Source organism: Protopterus annectens, chromosome 1.part1 (assembly GCF_019279795.1).
Source record: "Protopterus annectens isolate FY-2018-M chromosome 1.part1, PAN1.0, whole genome shotgun sequence".
In the NCBI taxonomy this organism is placed as follows: domain Eukaryota; kingdom Metazoa; phylum Chordata; order Ceratodontiformes; family Protopteridae; genus Protopterus; species Protopterus annectens.
The window spans coordinates 364,002,817-364,024,157 of NC_056726.1; the positions used below are offsets into that span (position 1 = coordinate 364,002,817).

At 43.7% G+C, this 21,341-nt stretch overlaps 1 protein-coding gene across 9 annotated transcripts in view; it reads right to left on the minus strand.

The window, feature by feature from the left end:
* RBFOX2 (RNA binding fox-1 homolog 2) overlaps positions 1-21,341 on the minus strand; it is a 2,020,637-nt gene that overhangs the window by 355,706 nt on the left and 1,643,590 nt on the right. For 8 of the 9 annotated variants that reach the window (XM_044075312.1, XM_044075291.1, XM_044075316.1 and 5 more), the window contains one exon: positions 4,785-4,824. The exons of the other annotated variant lie outside the window; for it this stretch is intronic. In XM_044075312.1, coding sequence (XP_043931247.1) covers positions 4,785-4,824 — 40 coding nt within the window. The remainder of the gene's footprint in view (positions 1-4,784; positions 4,825-21,341) is intronic. 9 annotated transcript variants of the gene reach the window in all.

Genomic DNA, 21,341 nt, shown 5'->3' on the forward strand with positions numbered 1-21,341 from the left:
GCGGACCACTCCTGCATTTGGGATGGCCTGCGTACTTCCACTATAATTCTTCCCCTCGGCCCCGAGGGGAGTCTGAGACGTGTGTCCTGGAAAGGCTTTAGGGACTTCTTGAACCACATCTTACCACTCCTTTGATACCTGGAATAGGATCATTGGGAGTGGAAAAATGTACGCCCACACCAGGCAAAGTCTTTCCATCCTTTCAAACCTGGAAAGAGTTTCCCTCACTGAGACGAAACAAAGAGGATCCATCAATGGGAACACTGATGAAGGAAAACTTGAATGGTTCTGCAAACTTGCACAGGCGCATCCAAGCGCGTCTTCGAATAGCAACACCTGAAGTTGCTGATGGGGTTGCCCCTTTGGCTGCATGCACATTGAGCCTCATGGATGAGTTTGAGATAGACTTCAAGGTAGCTAGCTGGATGACCACTTTTTTCCTGGACCTCCTCGGCGACAGGTCCTGCCAAGGTATCAGACAACTTCCTGACCAGATCCCTCTGGAGCCTAGTGAAGTGTGCCAAAAAGTTAAGGACCTGATGGAAAAGGTTGATAAGGCAATGACCCTTTTCCTGGACTCCCAGCTCAAGGGATGGACAGTAGAACTTTCCTCAGCTAGTTCTTTTTAGTGCAAGCCGCTACCACCATGGCATCTGTTACTAAGCCCTTAGCCCAATTTCGTTGGTCTGCTGGAGCAGTAAGGATTTAGTCAGGTCTCCGAGGTACTGGTTCAACAGAAGCAAGAGCCAAGCCCACTGAGCAATTAACTTAGTCAGCGGGCAGGGTCACCCAGGAGGTGGATGGGGGCGCATCAAAGGCCTGCAAGTACACAGATTCCTCTGAAGATGGGTCTTTGGACTTCTAACAACTATTCTGTTTCAGGATCTCCAGAATGTCTCCAAAGGAGACATCTTCAGGGGGTGACCGTGATGAACATTCCCAGCCATCAAAAATGGTGTCCTCTGAGACGGATTCTTCAGGGGAATCGGAGTTTTTTTTCCTCCTACACAATTCTCCTTCGAGGGGGTTCCACAGTGGGAATATCTGAGGAGGACTCTGAAGAGGGCATGCCTTTAGAAGGCAAGTCTTGTGATCAGGGTGCATGCTGTCCGGAGGTAGAGGTTGGTGGCTGAAGTGAAAAACCTGGGGTCCCAGGGAAGACTCCAATACTCCAGAAGCCACCTGAGATGATGCAGTGGCTAAGGCTCTTTCCATAGCCTGAAAAGCAGAAACCCCAGAGGAGGGATGGGAGCCCGGAACAGAGACTGACAAACTCAGAACCGGGGACACACCCTGCTCAAAGAGCCTCACCTGACAGACTACAACAGAGGACAGATCCCCAGCCGAAGCATCTGAAACACGGTCAGCCCCACAGAAAAACTGAGCTAGCACGAATCTCCCGAGCCTGACGGCAAAGACACGGTCTTGGGGACTCGACTATGCAAAAGACACAGAGGGAGCCAGAGCTAGACCTGGCACTAAAGTCATCGGTAGCTGCGATGTCATACTCGAGAGCTTTAAGGCCTGCATCGAGGTTAGAGGAGAAAAATAACTAGGGGTGGACAGAGAAAAACCCTCTGCACCAGAAGGGAGAGGGGCTTCAGAAGAGGACAGGAGACCCTGGGCTGTCAAGATCCGATTCACCAACCTAACAGCAGCGACCTCAGAAAGATTTCTGGTAGAGCACGTGGATAACCCAGAAGGTGACAGATCTGTCCAGGAAAGGACTAGAGAGCTGGCTATGGAATACATCCACAGATGGGGAATAGGTATACCTGGGTTCTGTAGACAGCAGTAATTTCGGCACAGTCTGCTGTACCAGGGAAACAGGCACAGAAATAGGAGTGACAGCACAGATGTCTGAGTTGTGATGAAGGTCGGACCCAAGCTAGAGGAACTTGTCAGTGTGGAAGGCATCAGTAAAGCTTTTGGTGCCGAAGATTTAGACTGCTCCAACAGCCTAGGAGCCTTAGCTTTTGGGTCTGAAGATGAACGCTCTTTATGCTTCTTGACAATCGGTGCCAAGAGACACTGGCACCAAACCAGACGATTTTGATCCAGAGGCTGGAGGTGACTGGTCGGCCTTGGGCAAGGCTTCTTCGCAGGGGCTTTAAGAAACCCTTTGAAAATCAATTTGTTCTTCCTCTCTGCCAGAGTCCTGTTTCTGAAACCCTGGCAGATGGAACAGTCACTCACATGGGGAACACCCCAAACAGTAAACACAAGATTCATGATTGTCTGAGTCTGGCATTTTCCTGCCGCACTCTACACACTGCTTAAACCCCCATAGTGCAGCTTTTCATTTTTTCTGCCATACTCCTCGGCAAATAGGAAAGGCAGAGAGAGAGAGGAAAGTTTGAAACCGGTACTCAATCACCCAAACTGAAAGAAGGGAAAAATCTGCCAAGAATGGTAGACAACCAATGGTAGAGAGAGAGAGAGAGAGAGAGAAAAACGTGAAAGGCTATCAACAATGGTAGGGGAGAATTTCCCAACGGTAAAGGAAAATTACCACACACTTTCCACGGGTAGACTAACATAAAAAGACAAAGGATTAGGAGTTGAATAGAGGGATAACAATAAAATTATACTTTGCTACAAGAGAGATGGCTGATGGGTCTTGTAAGAGTGGCAAACGAGATCTGAGGTAATGTGGAAAGGGGCACTGTGGGTAAGACTTGCAGCTCAAGAAATCTTTGACTGACGCTAGCTATATAACGGCCGGATCAGTTCCGAAGATTGGAACCATAACCCACAGGTCAAGAACAGATGAAAACTGACATCATCAGATCAAATGACTGACAAATGGGAGCAGGATTAGTGATTGTGTTCTGGGCCTACACAGAAGTATTGTATGGAATCTGCCTGCCACACTCACAAGTACCCCTCTTAGCAAATATCTAACAAATCTGAACAAAATCAGCATAAGCAAAAAAGGTTCCCTAACAAAATAATTGTATGGGGGGAAAAAACCCACACACAAACATGATCTAATGAAGCAACAGTATGACCAAAAAATGATCAATCTGACTTGATGCAAAGCCTGCGTTCGGGCTAGCAGTGAGACATTCTCACAATCCACACAGATGGTGTAATAATTATGTTCATGGCAAGTGATCACTAGCCAATCCAGTGCAGACAGGCTGCCTTTTTAAATATTTGGTTTAGTAAGCAAAAGGAGTTGGAGCAATAAAACTTGCTTAGGTATTTGCAACAATCTGCGCCTTAGTGAACTGCATCAATCCAACCGATCACATACAATACCATTTTACAGAAGAAAGAGAACCAACAGGTTCAATGATGTTTCGAGTTTCCATTGAATGCAGTAGCTGGCAGCTGCAAACTAGCATTACTCTAAACTATAACTGTCCATCAATTCAACACTTGCAAATAAGCCAGTATGGGTCAGAAAATTTGGCAACTTGAAAGGTGATTTAGATAACCAGAGCTTTTGGGCTTTCTTGCTTCCTGCTTGTGGTCAACTAAAGCAAGGTTCCCTATAACTGCCTTTCCTCACAAGGCTCCCCCTACAACAGAGAGTAACTGATTAGACAGTTGAGACTACTTAGGGTATGGACCTTAACTGTGTCTTCATTACAGATACTGCAGTCTGCCTTCCCTTCTCCTGTGCTGCTAGCTACTGTATTTGGCTGTACTAAGCAGATGCTATATGCATCCATCACATGCATTTCCTTCTGCCTACCTAAATGCTTACTACCATTAGAAACAAAATAAGGGACTACTGGTTGTATTCTGAGTTGTAGAATCTGAATCCTTTTGCAAGCTGAAAACGGACTCGTACATCATACATATACTACTTCCAGTATTCTGCTAGAGATGGGGAAAAGAAACCAATGGGTAAAAGAGAATTAATGAAAGAACCCTTTAGATAGTAACAGTTGTGTTAGTCATCTCACACAATGGAAAACAAATCAAAGATGAAAACTATTTTTCCCCAAGACATAGCAAACTTTTAAAATAATCATTCCATGTTTAAGGGTAATCTCTCAAAGTACTGAAAGCAGTACGGAAGTACACTCGCAAACAAATGAAAACTAAAGAGACGAGTAACAAGACAGATGCATCATTCTGAATCTGTATATTAAACAAGAGGAGATGCATCATTCTGAATCTGTATATAAAACAAGAGGCTACAATGGGGACAGTAAGGAATTACAATTTGAAACATATGCTAAAGATTTTTTTAAATGTCAAAAAGTCTTTGTCAATGTAAAACAATTTTAGATATTACAAGTTTGTGGCTACACTGCTTCTGAGGACTGGTAGGTCAGGAAAAGAATTACCCATTATGCACCCAGGATTAAAGACAACAAACAGGTCTACTATTGCTGCCAAATTAAATATCTCACATCCACTTAACAGTTAACACAAAGTAAAAGGAAGGTCACTTAGTATTGCTACAAATGAAACTGGTACGCTAAAATACAGCTCCACTTTTTGTGTTAGAAATCTCAATTAGCCAATTAATTAAATAATTAATTTAGTCAGGTTCAACTTGCATCACGTTTCTAAAAAACAATTAAAAATGTGTGCATTGCTACCTCAGGGAAGAAAGAATTTTTGTACAAGATGATTGTGTTTTCATTCAAGGTACTGACAAAGTGCAATAAACAAACAAAACCCTAAATAAACTCCTCCCCCTCAGACCCTCCCCCCAAAAAACATTTTTTGTAGCTTCTGTGACAGTAACATGCAGTAAACTTAAAAGGCTGGCTTTTTAAAAGTTGCACATTATAAAAAGGGGTATCTGGATTTATACTTACATAGAGCTCGGCACCATAAAATCCGTCTTGGTAAACCACACTGCAGGAATTCACACAGAAAAAATATATAGAAAACAAAACATGTTAATACACAAAATAGCATGCACATGCCACAACCACAAACAGGTGAAATGGAAGCATCAATAGGGACTCCTGAGCAGTTCCCCCCTCCCCAAAAGCATCCAATAACACTTCAGCTTGCATTTTTTAAATTACTGACTTCAATCTAATCATCTTTTTCTTGGCACATTAGCAAACTGACGTCTTTCAGTGCATCTCATGCTGAGTCAATACTTCCACATTTTAAACAGTGCAGCAGATTAAATGTATGAAAATGAAACCAGTCAAACACTGCATTCTCATGACCAAAATTTATTTACTTCCGCAGAGATGGTGCCAAATTATTCTCAATCAAGGTGTCTGAAATTTTCAAAACTCATTCTGTTTGCCTAGATAGTTGTATCAAGTAAATACCAAGTGCTCGTAAGAGGCCCCAATCCAGTAAAGAATGGTTGGGGAGGAGATTAAAATCCCAGAAGACCCTTTTCTACTTTAAGGCAGTCTGCATACCACTGTTTTTTCCCATTTGCCAAACACTATGTACTCTGTTGGTATTGTGTTGCTGGCTCCAGTTTCAGGAAGGCTCTTTTATAGACAACTTTTCAACAATGTCACCACCTAGTACTCAAAAACACACCTGGGCTCCAACTAAGACTATCTACATACAGACGCCTGCTTACCTCTTACATGTAAGCTACTTTACGTTTACACAGTTTTAAGTTCTTAGAACCAATAAACTGCAGTACAGCTTTCTAAAAAGTACTGAATTTTGTCACATACAATTTAATCTTCCCCACCCCCAGTATAAACTTATCTTTTCACATTCCTCTACTGTGAGACTAACTTCATCAAGACAACTGACATAGTAACTAGCAGAACCAATCTAAAAAGTGGCCAAGAAGAATGCACTATTTTTGACACTGCATATCTAAAAACGTAGACAGTTTTGTACATTTCCTAATTACAACATAAGATCCAAGTACAACTTATTTAGAACCCCATAGCATATATGGATGGACTATAGAAGGCTTAAATCCAAGGTTTACATTACAGTAACCTTCAAACTATTGCTACAGCTGTCTAGTGAATGATGCAAACACTACAAACATTGTGAGAAGAAACCCACAAAAATGAGTCTGCATCACTTCATCTTACCATAACAATACAGAACAGTTTGGAAGCAAAAGGATGCCCAAAATGACCAAATGGGGGCGTGTAACCTGAAATGTAACTACTTAAGGGTCAGAATACAGCTACACCTAATAACTGAAATTAACATGCAGCTAAAGTAGGAATTACACCGCTGTTCATTTTTTTTAATTTGCATACAATTACAGCTACTTGTACGCAAGTCAGTCAGAATTCTAAAGTTTGACTTGGAAAAACTCCAAGGTACGAGATTGGTAACATTCTCATTTTCTCTCATTCTGACAAGATCTGGCTACTCATTTAAATGCCTACCATGAATTAGGGTATCTCAAGTCTCCCATTAAAAACTCAAAGATGAAAAAAGTTCTTTTTATCCTTGGACTGAAAGGGCATGAAACAGCAAAGGAATATCAATCTACAACCTCTAAAGGAGGAGATAAAGTGCCTCGTATATCTAGCTGTTCAAGCCCTAGAAAAAGGAGGTTCAGAGACTCAAACATGTTAATCTTTAGTGGCAACAGGATACATCTTGCAGATGTTAGAGAGTATTATAAATGGCCAGACTCATTTAATTTGTAGATGGCTGCAATAGCTGTTAGAATACTCTTAGCCAACCTGATCATTAAACATCAATTTAAAGATGTGATCTGCTCTGAATTTACGGCAACATAAAAAGGATTAACACTACAGTTTCAAAAATGTAGAAAAATTACAGTATTCTTGGGACAGTCTTGCAAATCAACCATGCACAAGGACTTATCCTAAAAGAAGAGTTAAACTCCATAAATGAGGAGTGGGCAGTAACAAAGCATCCCTGTAAAATGTTTCATGCTGTCAAGAATGCAATCATCCCAACCCCTCAAAACGGCTAAAATTACAAGGCACTTTTTGGTTTAATGAGTTAAGTTGGATGCCGCACCCGTTTCATACCAGGAAATACACTAAGACCATCCATAATCAGAACTAACACACTATGCAAACATTTAAATTTAGGAACTTGTACATTTGTCAGTGATGAGTGCAGAATGACATTTTGTACTACTAGTATTCAATGAAAAACCATCAATGCACTGCTGTCAGAAGTACCAATTTACAGTTCCTCTCTTTTCTCAAGTCCTACAGGCTTGTTCCTACACCAGAAAAAGTGCTCCCTACCCATGTGTGTGTGCTAGCTGCAAAGAACATTAAGCTTGTATATCAGTAGCAGGCCATGTACAGACAAAATGGAATGGTCTGTGCTACAAGTCAACCATGCAATATCTTAATCTAACATAAACTTTAGATTTAAAAATCACCACGGTCAGGAAGATGGGGCACCATTAGCTTGGAAACAACAAAGGTTAAACACGCACAGGAAAAAAAAAGGACAGATGTTACCTACACTAATTTCATCATGCCCACTACAAACATGCAATTCAAGGAAAGGAACTGTGAGCATGATTCCTTTAAGTCCAAACAAAACACCCAGCTGTGCGCGTCTGTAGGAGACCACAAACTGAAGAAATTTAAACAAAGACTGCCACAAAGGCACTTAAACCACCACCATGGATGCATCCCAATTTTCTCCCTTAAATCTCAAACCAGAACATACAACGGAGAAATAACAGCTAAAACTGTTATGACAAATGCAGGGAAGCAAATGTGACCTCTTCAAAAAGCTCAGAGAACCGAAGAAAACATACAAGACAAAACTTTGCTTTACAAAAGTACTGGGGATACAGACACTTTCTGATCTAAGTAGCATTCCTTTTACATTCGGTTTCAATCAGCATAATAAATCAAGCAAAGGTTTAAGACAAATTCACTTCACTTGGTATATAAATACTCAGCATCGGACTGTGGTTATGACAGGGGTGACATTTGGCTAACAAGACAATTCTTCCACCCCTGAGTCAGCAGTGTCAGAATCCCTCTGGAGAGGAAAATCCCTCCCTTCTAGCATAAGGGACCTCTGACACGTCTTCAGAATTCGGCTGTCGACACGTCTTCAGAATTTGGCCGTCTGGATTTCAAATCGGCTTAGTATTTCATGTATTTTTTATGAAGTGGTCATGAGTGAGAGCCTGGGCAGGGAAGAGGTCAGAGACCTTCTCAACCCAGGCTGAGGACAAGTTAACTTGTATCCGTTTAGGCTTCAGGTTCTTTGGCCTATGCTTGGTAGTGTGGCTAACTCTGGAGGCCTTAGATACCCAGTGAATACCCACGACTCTGATAAACTCTCCTTCAACCTCCTTCTGCAAACAGAGTACCAGTGTACTGAACTCACTGCATTGACAATGTGGGTATCATATCAAGAGGCTTCAGGGAGGCCTCGGAACAGATGACAGCATGCAGAATACGGTGAGGAAGTGCTAGAAGCTGACTGCAAGGCAGCCTCCCCAGGGGTCATGATGTAGGCCTTAAGAAAAACAGATGCTGGCTATATGACATTGGTGCTTTTAAAGCCTAGAGGTTTCTATTCACGCTTTCACATAATGTTGACAGCCGTCTGGCCTATATTCCTTTGGGTGTATTCCCAAACACATCTACTACTTCTAAGGAATGTCAGAAGTGCTGGCAGATGACATGGTGAACTGGTACTAGATGTACACTCTTTCCAATGGTAAACCACCTTCTGCAAACTATTTAAAAGAATGAAAACAAACATAACATTTTTCTAACATAACAGTACCTACACAAGTTTTACTTTCCTTGTTAAGTACAATTTTGAGAATTGCTTTTATTGGACAGTTCTTGCTTGTCCGTCTTCTCGATCATCTCTTCTCAACTCCATCCCTTTGAATTAACTAGATAAATTTTATATCTTGCCTACCAACCAAGCACAGTCTCAGTTTTCCCTCGCCTCAGACTCTGTAACTCTCCTTTTTACACTGCCAATACAAGTCCTATTTAGGTAGAGGTTACTCTCACTTTTGTTAAAGCTTTTGCTTCATTTCCCTCGACCCAGATACAATTACTACATCCTCAACTGTGTGTTCTGTTTTTGTTTTCCCACTTCCTTGTTACTGTGTTGTAAACGCTTTATTATATCTAGATTCTTCGGTCTCCCTCCTCCAACCCAAGTGCAACATAACTTTGCAATCCAATTTGCTTGTTAAATATCTAACTTTAACGTGTCCTGAAATGCTTGTTTGAAATAATTCATTTCTGGGCAGAACCAGAAAATGTGTGGAAAATAAAAGGTAACAAGGAATGCATCTCAAACAGCTCTCGTTTAATTAAGGGAGAATCTGTAGCCTTCCTGAGATATAAAAAAAATATGTGCAGAATTGATATTACCAGGGAATTACTCAATCTCTTAGATGTTGCTGCAAACATTGACACCTTGCTACATTTTTCACTGGTCCCAAGTTACTTTCTTATTTATTTTCTCTCAGTCTGCTCTCATTTCTTCTGACCAGTTCTTAAACTTGTGTAGTAACTTGTAGGATCAACTTTTTCCCCTGCTACTTCTGTCCTAGGCTCCATCAAAAAATTTGCCAACTTTGATATACATCAGTTTCTCCGCCTGTCTTACTTTAACTTGGCCATTAAGCCTTGAATAAGGAAAGAAATCTCCTTGTTGAAGGATAAATCATTCATTTGCTTAATCTAAATTTCCTATGCTCTCTCCATTCTATTTCTTCAAAAAATCCAAAGCTCTTTTCCTCTATTTTTTCCAATATATTACCACTTTGTTACATAGTGATGCCTTTTTCATAGCTTTACACATCTTTTACAGACATTTTTGCTATTCAAAAAATACAATTCAATGGGGACCTTAGTCTTTTTTAGACTAGGTTCATAATGTCAGTATCTATATCCCCTGAAGATGTACCTTGCAATAAAGAATAGTTGTGCAAAATATTACCATAACCATAGATGCCCTTCTCTTCCATGTTGCAGTATTCTTACTGTGGATCCTCCGCCTCAGGTGACCCGAACGTCGGATCCTATACAAAAGCTTAAGCCTGGTTGCTGCTGGTACGTGGGACGTCACACACAGGGGGCCTTAAATGTGACGTCTGCACGCAAAGACCTCAGAACTGACTGCCCAGTCGGACAGTAGTCTGGGTAGTGCCAAATTATGTCCTCCAGACCGATGAAATGCAACTGACTGCCCAGTCTGACCATAGTCTAGGTGGTGGTCCTATGATGCCCCATAGACGGGTTGAAATTAATGCAGGGGGTTTGGTGGGAGGGAAGGAAAACTATACCATGGAAGAGGAGGACATCTATGGTTATGGTAAGATTTTACACAACTATTCTAGGTCCTTCCATTCTCATATTGCAGTATTCTTACTGTAGAAGAGTACCACAGCCTAGGAAGGAAGGGTGGAGGTAGAGGTAGCAGATTCCAGAAATCCTTGCAGGACTGCCCTTGCAAAACCTGCTCTGGCTTTGGAGATGTGGTCCAGTTTGTAATGCTTGGTAAAGGTATGTATAGTGGACCAGGTGGCTGCCTCAAGGGTGGAAGTTGTGTCTAAGCCCTAGAAGAGGCTACTGCTCTAGCAGTGTGCGCCTTGACTCCCTGATGCAAGTCCTTTATGTGGTAGGAATAGCAGACGCAGATAGTCTTCCTAATCCAGCAGGAAATTGTTTGGATACTGCCTTGCCTAGAGCCCCGAGATGGAAAGACACAAGCTGATTAGATTTCCTAATGGTCTTAACTTTGTGCAAGTAAAACCTTAACTGCCTGTGGACATCAAGGGAATGCAGTATTCTCTCACTGTCATTTGTAGGAGATGGAAAGAAGGTGGTTAAGTGAATGGACTGATTTAGCGATAGCTCGTTGACCACTTTGGGCATGAAGGAGGGGTTCGTGCGCAGGGTCACCCTGCTGTGAGCACCTGTAATTCTGAGACCCTTCTGGCTGAGGTGAGGGCTACCAACAGGACTTTTTCCATGTACACATCTGCAGGAATGCAGAGTTGGGTGGCTCAAAGGGGGCCAGTGTAAGTCTTTCCAGGACAATTTAGGTCCCAAGGCGGTGGGATATGCTTCCTTGGTGGTCTTATGTGCAGGACCCCCTTTCAAAAATAATTTAAGATCCAACCTGGAAAGCAGAGGACAGTCCAAGGGTAAGCATGCAGAGATGGCAGATAAGTGAACTTTCAATGAAGAGTACGAAAGGTCTGCCTTTATGAGCTCACACACAGGTTAAGACTAGAACATCAGCTTGAAAGAGATCCTTATTGTCTTCAGAGACACCATTTGGAGAACCTTTCCCATTTGAAAATGTAGGATCTCCTTGTGTTGGGTTTCCTGACCTCCTGCAGGATAGACAGCACGTCCTCTGTGTAGCAGTGTCGGAAGGGGACTAAAAGTTTATCACTCAGAGGGTTAAGCACAGCATCTCCAAGTGTGGATGGATGAGAGTTCCCTTCTGTTGTGTGAGCAGGTCCACCTTGTGAGGCAACTTTTGGTGATTGCCCCTGGCGAGGGATTGAAGAGGAGGAACCAATGCTGCCTTGGCCAATAGGGAGTTACCATCAAAATGTTTGGCATGACCCTCCTGATTTTCAAGAGGACTTGCTGAATGAGAGGAAAGGGAGGGAAGGCATAGAGAAATGTACAGTTGTGTAAACTTACCATAAATGTAGATATTAGAATGTATTCACTGTTGCAGTCATAACATTTGGGTTATCTGCTTGCAGTAGCCCTCAGTTGGTCTGATTATCAAAGTCTTGAGTCCTGCATCGGTTGCCATCTTCCATGACGTCAGCTTGTCGGGGGTATAAAGCATGCAGCAGACGTCATTTTATCAATTTTTCTTGCCCCAGATGTCAGGTGCCCCCATAATGGGAGGCAGTTGTATACAAGGTTACACCTCCAACAAAAAGCAAATATATTAGAAAGCTTTAAGCATAGTAAACAAGAATAGAGATATAGACAATAGAAGTCAGGGGGGCTGGAGGGAGGGTAACCAGGACTGCAACAGTGAATACACTCGAACATCTACATTTATGGTAAGTGTACACAACTGTATTATGTTTCACTGTTGCAGTCATCACATTTGGGTAGATTCCCAAAAGCAAAGAATGGGAGGAGGTAATTTAGATAGCATTAGGATCAGCTATATGGCCCTGCACAACTGCAGTGGCAAAGACAGCTCTGGATTTAGAAAAAATTGGCAAGTGGTAATGCTTGGTGAAGGTATGTACAGAACTCCAGGTAGCAGCTTCTAGGCTGTCCCTGGTAGGGAAACCTCTGAGAAAGGCTGTAGAGGTAGATGCAACCCTGGATGAATGTGCTCTTATCCCCTGTAGGGTAGGTTTTCCATGGTGCTTATAGCAGCAATGAATGCAATGGCCAATCCACTTAGAAACGGTTTGCTTTGAAATAGCTTTCCCCTCTGCCCCTGCAGCAAATGCAACCAGCAGCTGTTCAGATTTTCTGAGAGGTTTAGTCCTGTACAAGTAAAATCTAAATTGTCTGTGCCCGTGCAAGGAGTGCAGTATTCGTTCCCCTTTGCTCTGTGGATGAGAAAAGAAGGTTGGCAAATGGATGGACTGATTAAGGGCCACACTGGATACCATGTCGGGCATGGAGGGACTGGTCCAGAGGGACATCCTGCCCGCATGAAAGATGATAAAAGGCTCCACAGCCATGAGGGCCTGTAATTCAGACACCCTTCTTGAAGTGACAGCTAGAAGGAAGGCTGTTTTCCAAGAAAGGAATTTCAAGTCTGCACTTGCAGCTAGCTCAAAGGGAGGTAGAGTGAGCTTTTCCAATACAAAGTTAAGGTCCCAGGGCTGGAGTAGGGGCTCTCCTGGGGTGGTCTTAAGGTTTTGGCCCCTCTAAAGAATTGCCTCAGCAGTGGATGACAAAGAGGGGTGGTTCTGTATTGCAAGGAGCTGAAATGGCTGAGGCATGAATTTTGGAGGAAAAGGAAAGGCCCTTGTGAAGCATCTCAGTTAAGTATTGGAGAATCAGGTAAATTGGGTGCTGCTGTGCCCATCCCATGAGCTTGGCTCCTAGAACAGAATCATTTCCATTTTTCAGCATAGGATTTTCTAGTACTAGGCCTCCTTGCCTCCAGAATGACATACATCACTTGCTTACTGAGGGGTGGGAATGGTGAGATCAGATAATTAGCCAGGCTGGCAAGCTCAGGGTTTGAAGCTGGGGGTGCAGAATCTGGCCCTCCTGCTGAGACAGCAGAGCAGGGGTCTGAGGCAGGTGCCATGGTGCCAGCAGTGACACTGCGCAAGAGGGGGTACCAGTGTTGGCATGGCCAGTCTGGTGCAATCAGTATTGTCCTTGGTTTGTCCTTTTTGATCTGGAGAGGAGAGGCAGAGGTGGAAAGGCATAAACTGATAGGTTTTTCCAGGTGAAGGACAGGGCGTCCACTTTCCCAGCTTGCTTGTGGGGAGCCCTTGTGCAGAATTTGTCCAATTAGTAGTTCTGGGGGAGGCAAACAGGTCTATCTCTGGGCTCCCCCATTTGTTTCTCAACATGTTGAACATCTTTGGTTCCAGTTTCCACTTGTGTGGGTCCATGAGATTTCTGCTTAGGTCATCTGCCAGTGTATTTAGCTTTCCTGGCAGGAATTGAGCCTGTAGGTGCACTTGGTAGCTCAAGGCTGTGTTCCACAGAGCCACAGCTAGCATGCAGAGAGGTTATGAGTGGGTTCCCCCCTGCTTGTTCATGTATCACATAACAGTGGTGTTGTCCGTCTTTACCAATAATTGTCCTGGAAGAATGTGGTCCTTGAAGGCTGTCAAAGCATACTGTACAGCTAACATTTCTTTTTGATTGATATGCAGGTGCATTTGACTTGGGTTCCATTTGCCTTGAATGCACTGCCCTGCCAAGTGAGCCCCCATACATAGTATGATGTCTGTTGTTAGGGTTTGGGCAGCAGGGTTTAGAGTGAATGGCAGTCCCTTGTTTCTGGTGGCAGGCCTCTGCCCACCAAAGGAACTATCTGTAGACAAGGTATGATAGGAATCATTGATTCTAGATCCTGAGAATGTTGACACCATAGGCTTTTAGATACCATTGTAGTTTCCTCATATGCAGTCTTGTATATGGAATTAGTAGAATGCAGGCGGCCATGAACCCCAGGGTTTGCAGAACTTTCCTTGCAGATAGCTGGGTCTTTGTGGCCAGTAGTTTGAAGTAGGCTGTCAAATTAACTTTTTTCTCTGGCGTGAGGTAGGCCATCTGGGAAGTTGTATTCAAGCTTGCTCCCAGGAATACCATTTGTTGGCAGGGTACAAGATATGATTTCTTTTTGTTTATGGTATACCCCACAGAAGTTAGCAATTTCTTTACAAAAGCCAGATTTAATAGTATGTCCTGGCTTTCTGCCTGAATTAGACAATCGTCCAGGTATGGGTAATATTTGAATATTTCTTTGCCTGCAAAATGCAATGACTGGAGCTAGGCATTTGCTGAATATCCTGGGTGCAGTAGATGAGCCAAAGGGCAGTGCAGAGAACTGGTACTGCATGTAGCCTGCTCGGGAGCATAGGTACCTTCTGCAAGATTCCCTTATTGGGATGTGCAGGTAGGCTTCCTTTAAATCCAGTGTTGCCAACCAGGCATCTTTGCCTGAGAAGCAGCTGATTAAGAGTTAGCATCTTGAATCTTGGGATTACCAAAAATGTGTTTAGGACAGACAGATCCATAATAGGATGCTAGGAATTGCCTTTTCTGGGCACCAGAAAGTCTTGAGTAGAAACCTTGTCCCCATTCCTCTTCTGGAACAGACTGAATAGCTCTGGTGCTTAAGAGAGAGAGAACTTGCTTTTGAGCCTCTGCCCACTGATTTGGGGGTAGGTCTGGCCAGCCGTTTGGGGTTGGTAAGGAGTGAAAGTGGAATCTCTATCCTTGGGAAACTATATTTAAAACCCATTTGTTCTGGGTAATGAGTTCCCAATTTTTTGCAAGGAGGGCAATCTTTCCCCCTAAAGGAACAGTCAGTTGAGCAGGACTAGGAAGGTTTAAAGTTATTGAGACAGTTTACCATGGAGGGAGTCTTACTACTCCCTGCTTTGGAAGTGGGAGCCCCCCACTGTTTAGCCCTGTGAGTACCTTGGGACTGAAGCTTGGGTGCTCTGCTGGTTCTGGGTTTGAACTGAAGGCCTGGAAGAGGCAGGAAAGGACCAATTCTTAGAGGGCCAGTGCCTACTAAATCTGGGAGGTTGTACTTGCAGGAAATCTTTTAACGGTTTGCATCGATTTAGCTTTTTCCTCCATCTTTTTAAGTACTACTTCTGCTTTGTTGCCAAACAGGTGGTCTTGGTTTAAGGGAGCATCCAGCAATTTAGCTTTAACATGATCTAGCAGAGATTGCTCCTTAAGCCAAGCATGCTTTTCTAAGTACAGACCCGGTGACAGCAGCCCTGCAAGATGCCTCTAATGAATCAAAACCACATTGCAAAGTAGGTTTTCCAACTTGTTCAGCAGAATGTAATGCTTTATTTTCAGCAGTCAGGAATCATCATCATTTTCTGTTTAAGCAATCCAATAATATGCTGCTGATATTTTAACATATGAAACTGGCAGTTTAAAGCCCTAATGGCTAAAGTAGCAGAAGTGCATACCTTCTTTCCCCATCTATCCAGTGCCCTGGAATATCTATCAGAGGGGGTAAAATTTTTGGCAGTAGTAGTCTTAATGCCCTTGGGTCCCTGTGAAATGGTCTCAGGATCCGCAGTAGGATTTTTAAAGAGGAACTCGTGAGAGTCAGGTACCCTGTAATACCTATCAGGTTTTCTGTGAGCAGGAGGCAGAGAGTCAGGGGATAGGCAAAATTCTGAGAAGGCATCATTTACAATGTCCAGTACAGGAGGGATAGCTAAAGGCCTGTGTTGAGGCAGAAGTAAGAATTCCCTAAGCCTCTTTTTGGAGTCAGAGTGCTCCTGGCTTTCCCAGCGGAAATGCTCCCCAAGAGTATGCAAGGTTTCACCAAAGGAGAAATCATTCCCTCTGCTTCCCCCCTCCAGAGGGGGTTCTCTGCATCAGAATCCTCATAGGGAGATAAGGTCAAATCCTGGTCATCAGAGAAAACAGAAATTTCACAATCTTGATCAGAAGAATCAGAAGGAAAATCAGTCCTAGGTCACAGAGGGGGGAAGGGTGGCTTCCCCTGATTAGAGTAATAAGGTCCTCAGCCATTCTTATAACTGTTTTTTTAGGCATAGGGGCCTGACCATGCAGTCTGGGCATCTGTTATTTAGGCATAGATTGAGTTTTAGGCCTAGAATAAGATTGCGTCGGTTTAATATGCAAGTCAGTAGGTCTGAATACACCCTCAGAAGCCAGTGCTTGCACAGCGGCTCCGGACCCATTCAAGGTAGAGACATCCGCAGGTTCCATAGTAGAAGCATCTTGCGGCATACCGGACTCCGAATGGGTTAAAGTAGAGGCCTGCAAATCTGAAGTAGTGGGTAACAGGGACTGCAAAAGCATCTCACTGAGTACCTGTGAACTGGTGAATAGCTTAGGAGAAGCGTCGTTGGCAGCTTTGGACCTAAGTGGTCTGTCTGTATCTTTGCGTTTTTTCAGAATATCTGTATTTGGGTGGCTTACCGAAGTAATTTCTGAATAATTGAACACAGTACCAAAATATTTAGAAGCGTAAATGAACTGATGACGAATAGTTCATTGATTAAATAGGGCACAAAACCGACAGCGAGGTACGTCGTGGTCTGGGCCTAGCCAAGGAAGGCAGTACGAATGGAAATCTTTATGAGGTATTTGCTTTCCACAAGAAATACAATTAACCTTTACTAACATCGGTTTAGAGCAAGAAAAAGTTTTCTCATCGGGGTACTTAGCTTAGTTGAAGACTTCGGTTCTGAAACTCAAAAACGAAAATTTCAGGAGTTGGACAAACGGCACTTGCAAACTGCTTCTGCTTCGGGCACCGCACGGCAAGAAAAGACTGATAAAATGGCGTCGGCTGCATGCTTTATACCCCTGACTAGCTGATGTCATGAAGATGAGACCGCAACAGACGCAGGACCCAAAACTTTGATAATCAGGCCAACTGAGGGCTACTGCAAGCAGATAACCCAAATGTGATGACTGCAACAGTGAAACATGAAGATAATCAGTCCCTTCCATGAGATGGTGAAAGCATCCACTCTCCAAGAGAGACGGGAGGGATCCTTAGTACACAAGTTTCTCAATTGTCTGTTTTGGGGGGAAGCAAATAAATCTATTTGTAGTGTGCCCCACTGGTGGACAATGTCTAGGAATACTTCTCTGTGCAACATCCACTTGTAATGCAGAGAGAACTAGCTGCTGAAACCATTCGCTTGGTGGTTGACCTGGGATGGGATATAGACTGCCTGCAGAGATATGTTGTTCTGTGAGGCTAATTCCCAAATTTGCAATGCTAGCCTTCAAAGAAGGTAAGACCTGGTCTCCCCTTGTTTGTTGATGTGAAGATTAGACAGAGAGAGAAAGGCCTTCACGGCTAAGTGAACTGCTGTCATCTCCCTTACGCTGACAGAGGGCTTGCACTTTGAGGTCATTCATGGTAGCCCCCTAGCCCGGATCTAAGGCATCTTTGTGCATCCACATTGAGATGTTGTGGTGAATTGAAGGGGTAAACCTGAATTTAGTTGTATAGGAGGACTCCACCACTTCAGTTCTGTTTTTAGGCAAGGTTGGAAGGGTATTCGGAAGTCTAGAGGGTGGCTGTCTTGGGACCACACATTCTTTAGATGATACTGTAATTTCCTCATGTGCATCCAGGCTCATAGCAACATAGGTATTGCGGTTGCAATAAGGTCCAGTAAGCGCATGAAATGTCTGGCAGAAAGGTGGTTGAGCTGGAGAAGGTCCTGGAAGTTATCAGGAAGTCACTTTGTCCCAAGGGAGGAAGGCCTTCAAAAGGTCTGTTTGAATCCTTCATCTCATGAAGATTTTGTCCTGACCTCAGGAGAGGAATGATTTGACGAGGCTGAGTGTGAACCCCAACCCCTGTAGCAGAGACATGGAGAACCGTAGATGACTTTTGAGGGTGTCTTCCTCTTCCGCAAGAATGAGAACGTCGTCCAGGTAGGGGTAGATTTGAATGCCTTTGGTCCTGCTGTACACTATGGCTGGAGCTAGGCACTTGGTGAAGACTCTTGGTGCAGTGAATAAATGAAAGGGCAAGGCAGTAAAATGTAAGTGTAAACAGGGTCAGGCAAAATGTAGGTACTTCCTGTGGTTGGTATACACTGGAATGTGGAGGTAAGCCTCCCAAGTCCAAAGTGGTCATGGATGCCCTGGAAGGCAATAATGCAAGCAGGTATTGGAGAGAGTGCATTCTGAAGGAAGGAACTTTCAGAAAGAGGTTTAAGAAAAACAAATCCAGGATTGGCCTCCATGGGCAGTTCTTTTTTGGTACCAGAAATAGCCTCAAGTAGAAAGCCTTTCCTTCTTGGCTTGGTGGAATAGTTTCTATGGTTCCCAGAGCCAGAAGATTCTGGATAATGTGAGGAATTAGGTGGAATTGGTTCTTGGGTGGAAAGGGAATGCCCTGTGGTGTGGGTTTTTCCTGCCAAGATAGGAAATATACTTTTTTCATTATTCCCAGAATGCAACGGTCTGAGGTTATTTCATCCAGCAGGGCAGACAGTGAGAGGGGCAGGATGAGAGGTGGAGGTGATTAATGCAGTCATGTTATTATTTCTGTCTTGAAAGGGCTATCTGTGGGTGGGCTGAGAAGAGGCTGTCCGAGAAGAGGATTGCCTCCTTGTCCCTTTCCTATGTCTGAAAGATGAAGGGGTGGCAGTGGTGGTGGCTCTTCTGACAAAGGTAGTCTTAGCAGGGCAATTCCTGTAATATTTTGGTATTGGGGAGACAAGCAACTGTTTAATATCTTCAAGTTGCTTATTCTTCTCCTGTAGGTTCTTAAACAGTTCTGCAGGCTGCTTCCCAAACAGAAGATTATGATCTAGTGGGGCATCCACAATTTTGGATTTAGAGTCTTCAGGCAGTGGCTGAAGCCTAAGCCATGAGTATCTGTGTAGCACAGATGAAGACGTAGCAGATCTAGCAGAGGCCTCTGCTGCATCATAACTGCAAACAGAGTGCCTAGCAACTTGTGATACCAGGGACAGTTTAGATGCTATTTCTGCCTTATTAGAAGAATCGGGCAAGGAGGACAGTAGGATTGTAGCTTGGGATACCAATCCTAGGGCACATGTTACCATATGAGTTTGGTAATTAATTGCCCTAAAAGCTAGGGTGAAAGAAGTGCACATCTTCTTGACCAGCCTGTTCCCATTACCTTGCTATCCTTGTCCGAGGCGAGGGTAAGAGTGAAAAGGATGGAATAAGTCTAGACTTTGTCTGGGGCTACATCTATCATTGCGGGGTCTGCCAAGGGGGGCTTAAGTAGAAATTTGTGGTAGTTAGGGACCTTGTAGAAATGATCAGATCTCTTGGGAACAGGTGGTTGGGAGCCGGGGTTTTTTTTTTTTTTTTTTTGAGACTGATGCAAATGCATCTAAGTATGCAGTAAACACCAGAGGGATGCTTGATGATGATTCAATCTGCAGCAGCTCAAAATACCTTTTTTGAGTTTCTTTCATCTAGGTAGTATCCCATTTAAAATGCTCCGTTTTTGTTATAGTCTCTCCAAATGTAATGTCCTCCTGCAGGGCAGTCTCCCTCTATGGAATCCTCAGAGTAGTAGTATGCCAAGGGGGAGGTTATTTGGGATGAGTATGTGACTGACTCAGAGGAAAAGAATAAGGCTTCTTCCTGAGAAATGGAAGGAAGTATAGAAATGGCTGAGGCGGGTCTTGGGCTATGTACAGGTATAGAGGGTGCAGAGCAGGCTGAGGGCCTGAACGCCATGATGGCCTATATCAAGGACTGTGCGAAGGACTGCCAGTCTGGTTGTCCCTCTGAAGAAGCAGACCAATGTTTTGTCTTTTGTCTGCTTTTTAAGGGAGTTGCTTTAGGAGAAGCGGTGGGCCTAGTTTCATGGATCTGTCCTAAAGAGGAAAGATCAGAATCGTGGATCAGAGAAAGTAGTCAGATTCAGACAGATGTCGGAATAACCTTCGTGGACATACCAGCCGGTACTTCGGAAGTGGCTTCCTCAAGGGCAGGCACCAAAGTAGATGGCTCTAGCAGACGGCCCTCAACCCCTGTATCAGTGGTTGGCAGGCCATCCGACAGAGGGGCAGAGATGGTAGGCCTTGAAACCTTGCCCTTTGTTCTTGGTAGTTCCACCTATGCAACAGACTCTGGATCCATACTTAACACTAGCTTTTTTAATCTCTGATTCTCCAAATACAAACTGAGGGTGGTCAGATGGCTTCTGAGTGTTTTGGGGACAAAAGACTGGCAGATGGTGCAGGAGGTATGATTGTGTTACAGGCCTAAACAAAATATGCAACAGTCATGGGAGTCTTTATATGGGATTTGACGTCTGCATTTGCCTTTCTTAGTGGACGTCAAGAACAAACAAACCAAGCTCAAGCAAAATACTAGAAAGAATTCCCCAATGGGGTACTTAGCTTTAGGAGTCTTGAGGAGAGAAGCAAAGTGATCGATCTGATGTTCAACTGTGGCAGAAAAGTTCTGAGATCTGTGCATGCAGACGTCGCATTTAAAGGCCCCTGGCTTATGGCCCTACATGTGACGTCCTACACACCAGCTGCAACCAGGCTTAAGCTTTTGTAAAGAAGCTGACATTCGGGTTGCCTGAGACAGAGGATCCCACAGTAAGAATACTGCAACATGAGAATAGGAGGACATCATGTTGTTCTAACTTTGCACCATACCCTTCAAATTGTGTAAGGTATATTATCCTTACCTGTGTGGCCTTATAATAGCTCTCCCTGTTCCAATGACAACACTAGTTTCTCTCATTTGACTCTTGCATGTTTCACATCCCATATAAACTTCTCTTCTCCTGAATGCTCCCAATAGTTTTTCCACAGGTGGTACAAAAAATCTTGGCATACATATTAGTGGAACTATACAGGTTTTACAGCTAGAACTTTGCTATCCAGATCCCTTGTCAACACCCTCCAAAGCCCTTAATTTACTCAGTTTTACTTATTCTTCTTTTGGCTTTTCAGGGTTAGGGGTCACCATAGCAGAACTCCGGTCTGCTAATGATCATCAGTAGATTTTTTATGGTGTCGAGGTGCCAGCCCCGACACCCAACCTTCAATGAAGGCACGCCCATTCACGCATGTCTTTCAAACGTCACTTGACCGCGGGGGGAGGACATGCAGACTCCACACAGAAGGCGCTCCAAGCAGAGTATCGAATGGAAGAACCTCTTGCTATGAGGTGACAACGCTACCGCTGCACCACCGCGGCTTACTTGCTCAGTTTTACTTGTGAATTTGCCAAATGCAAATATCTGGAAAGGATACAATATCTCTAGCAGTCTCA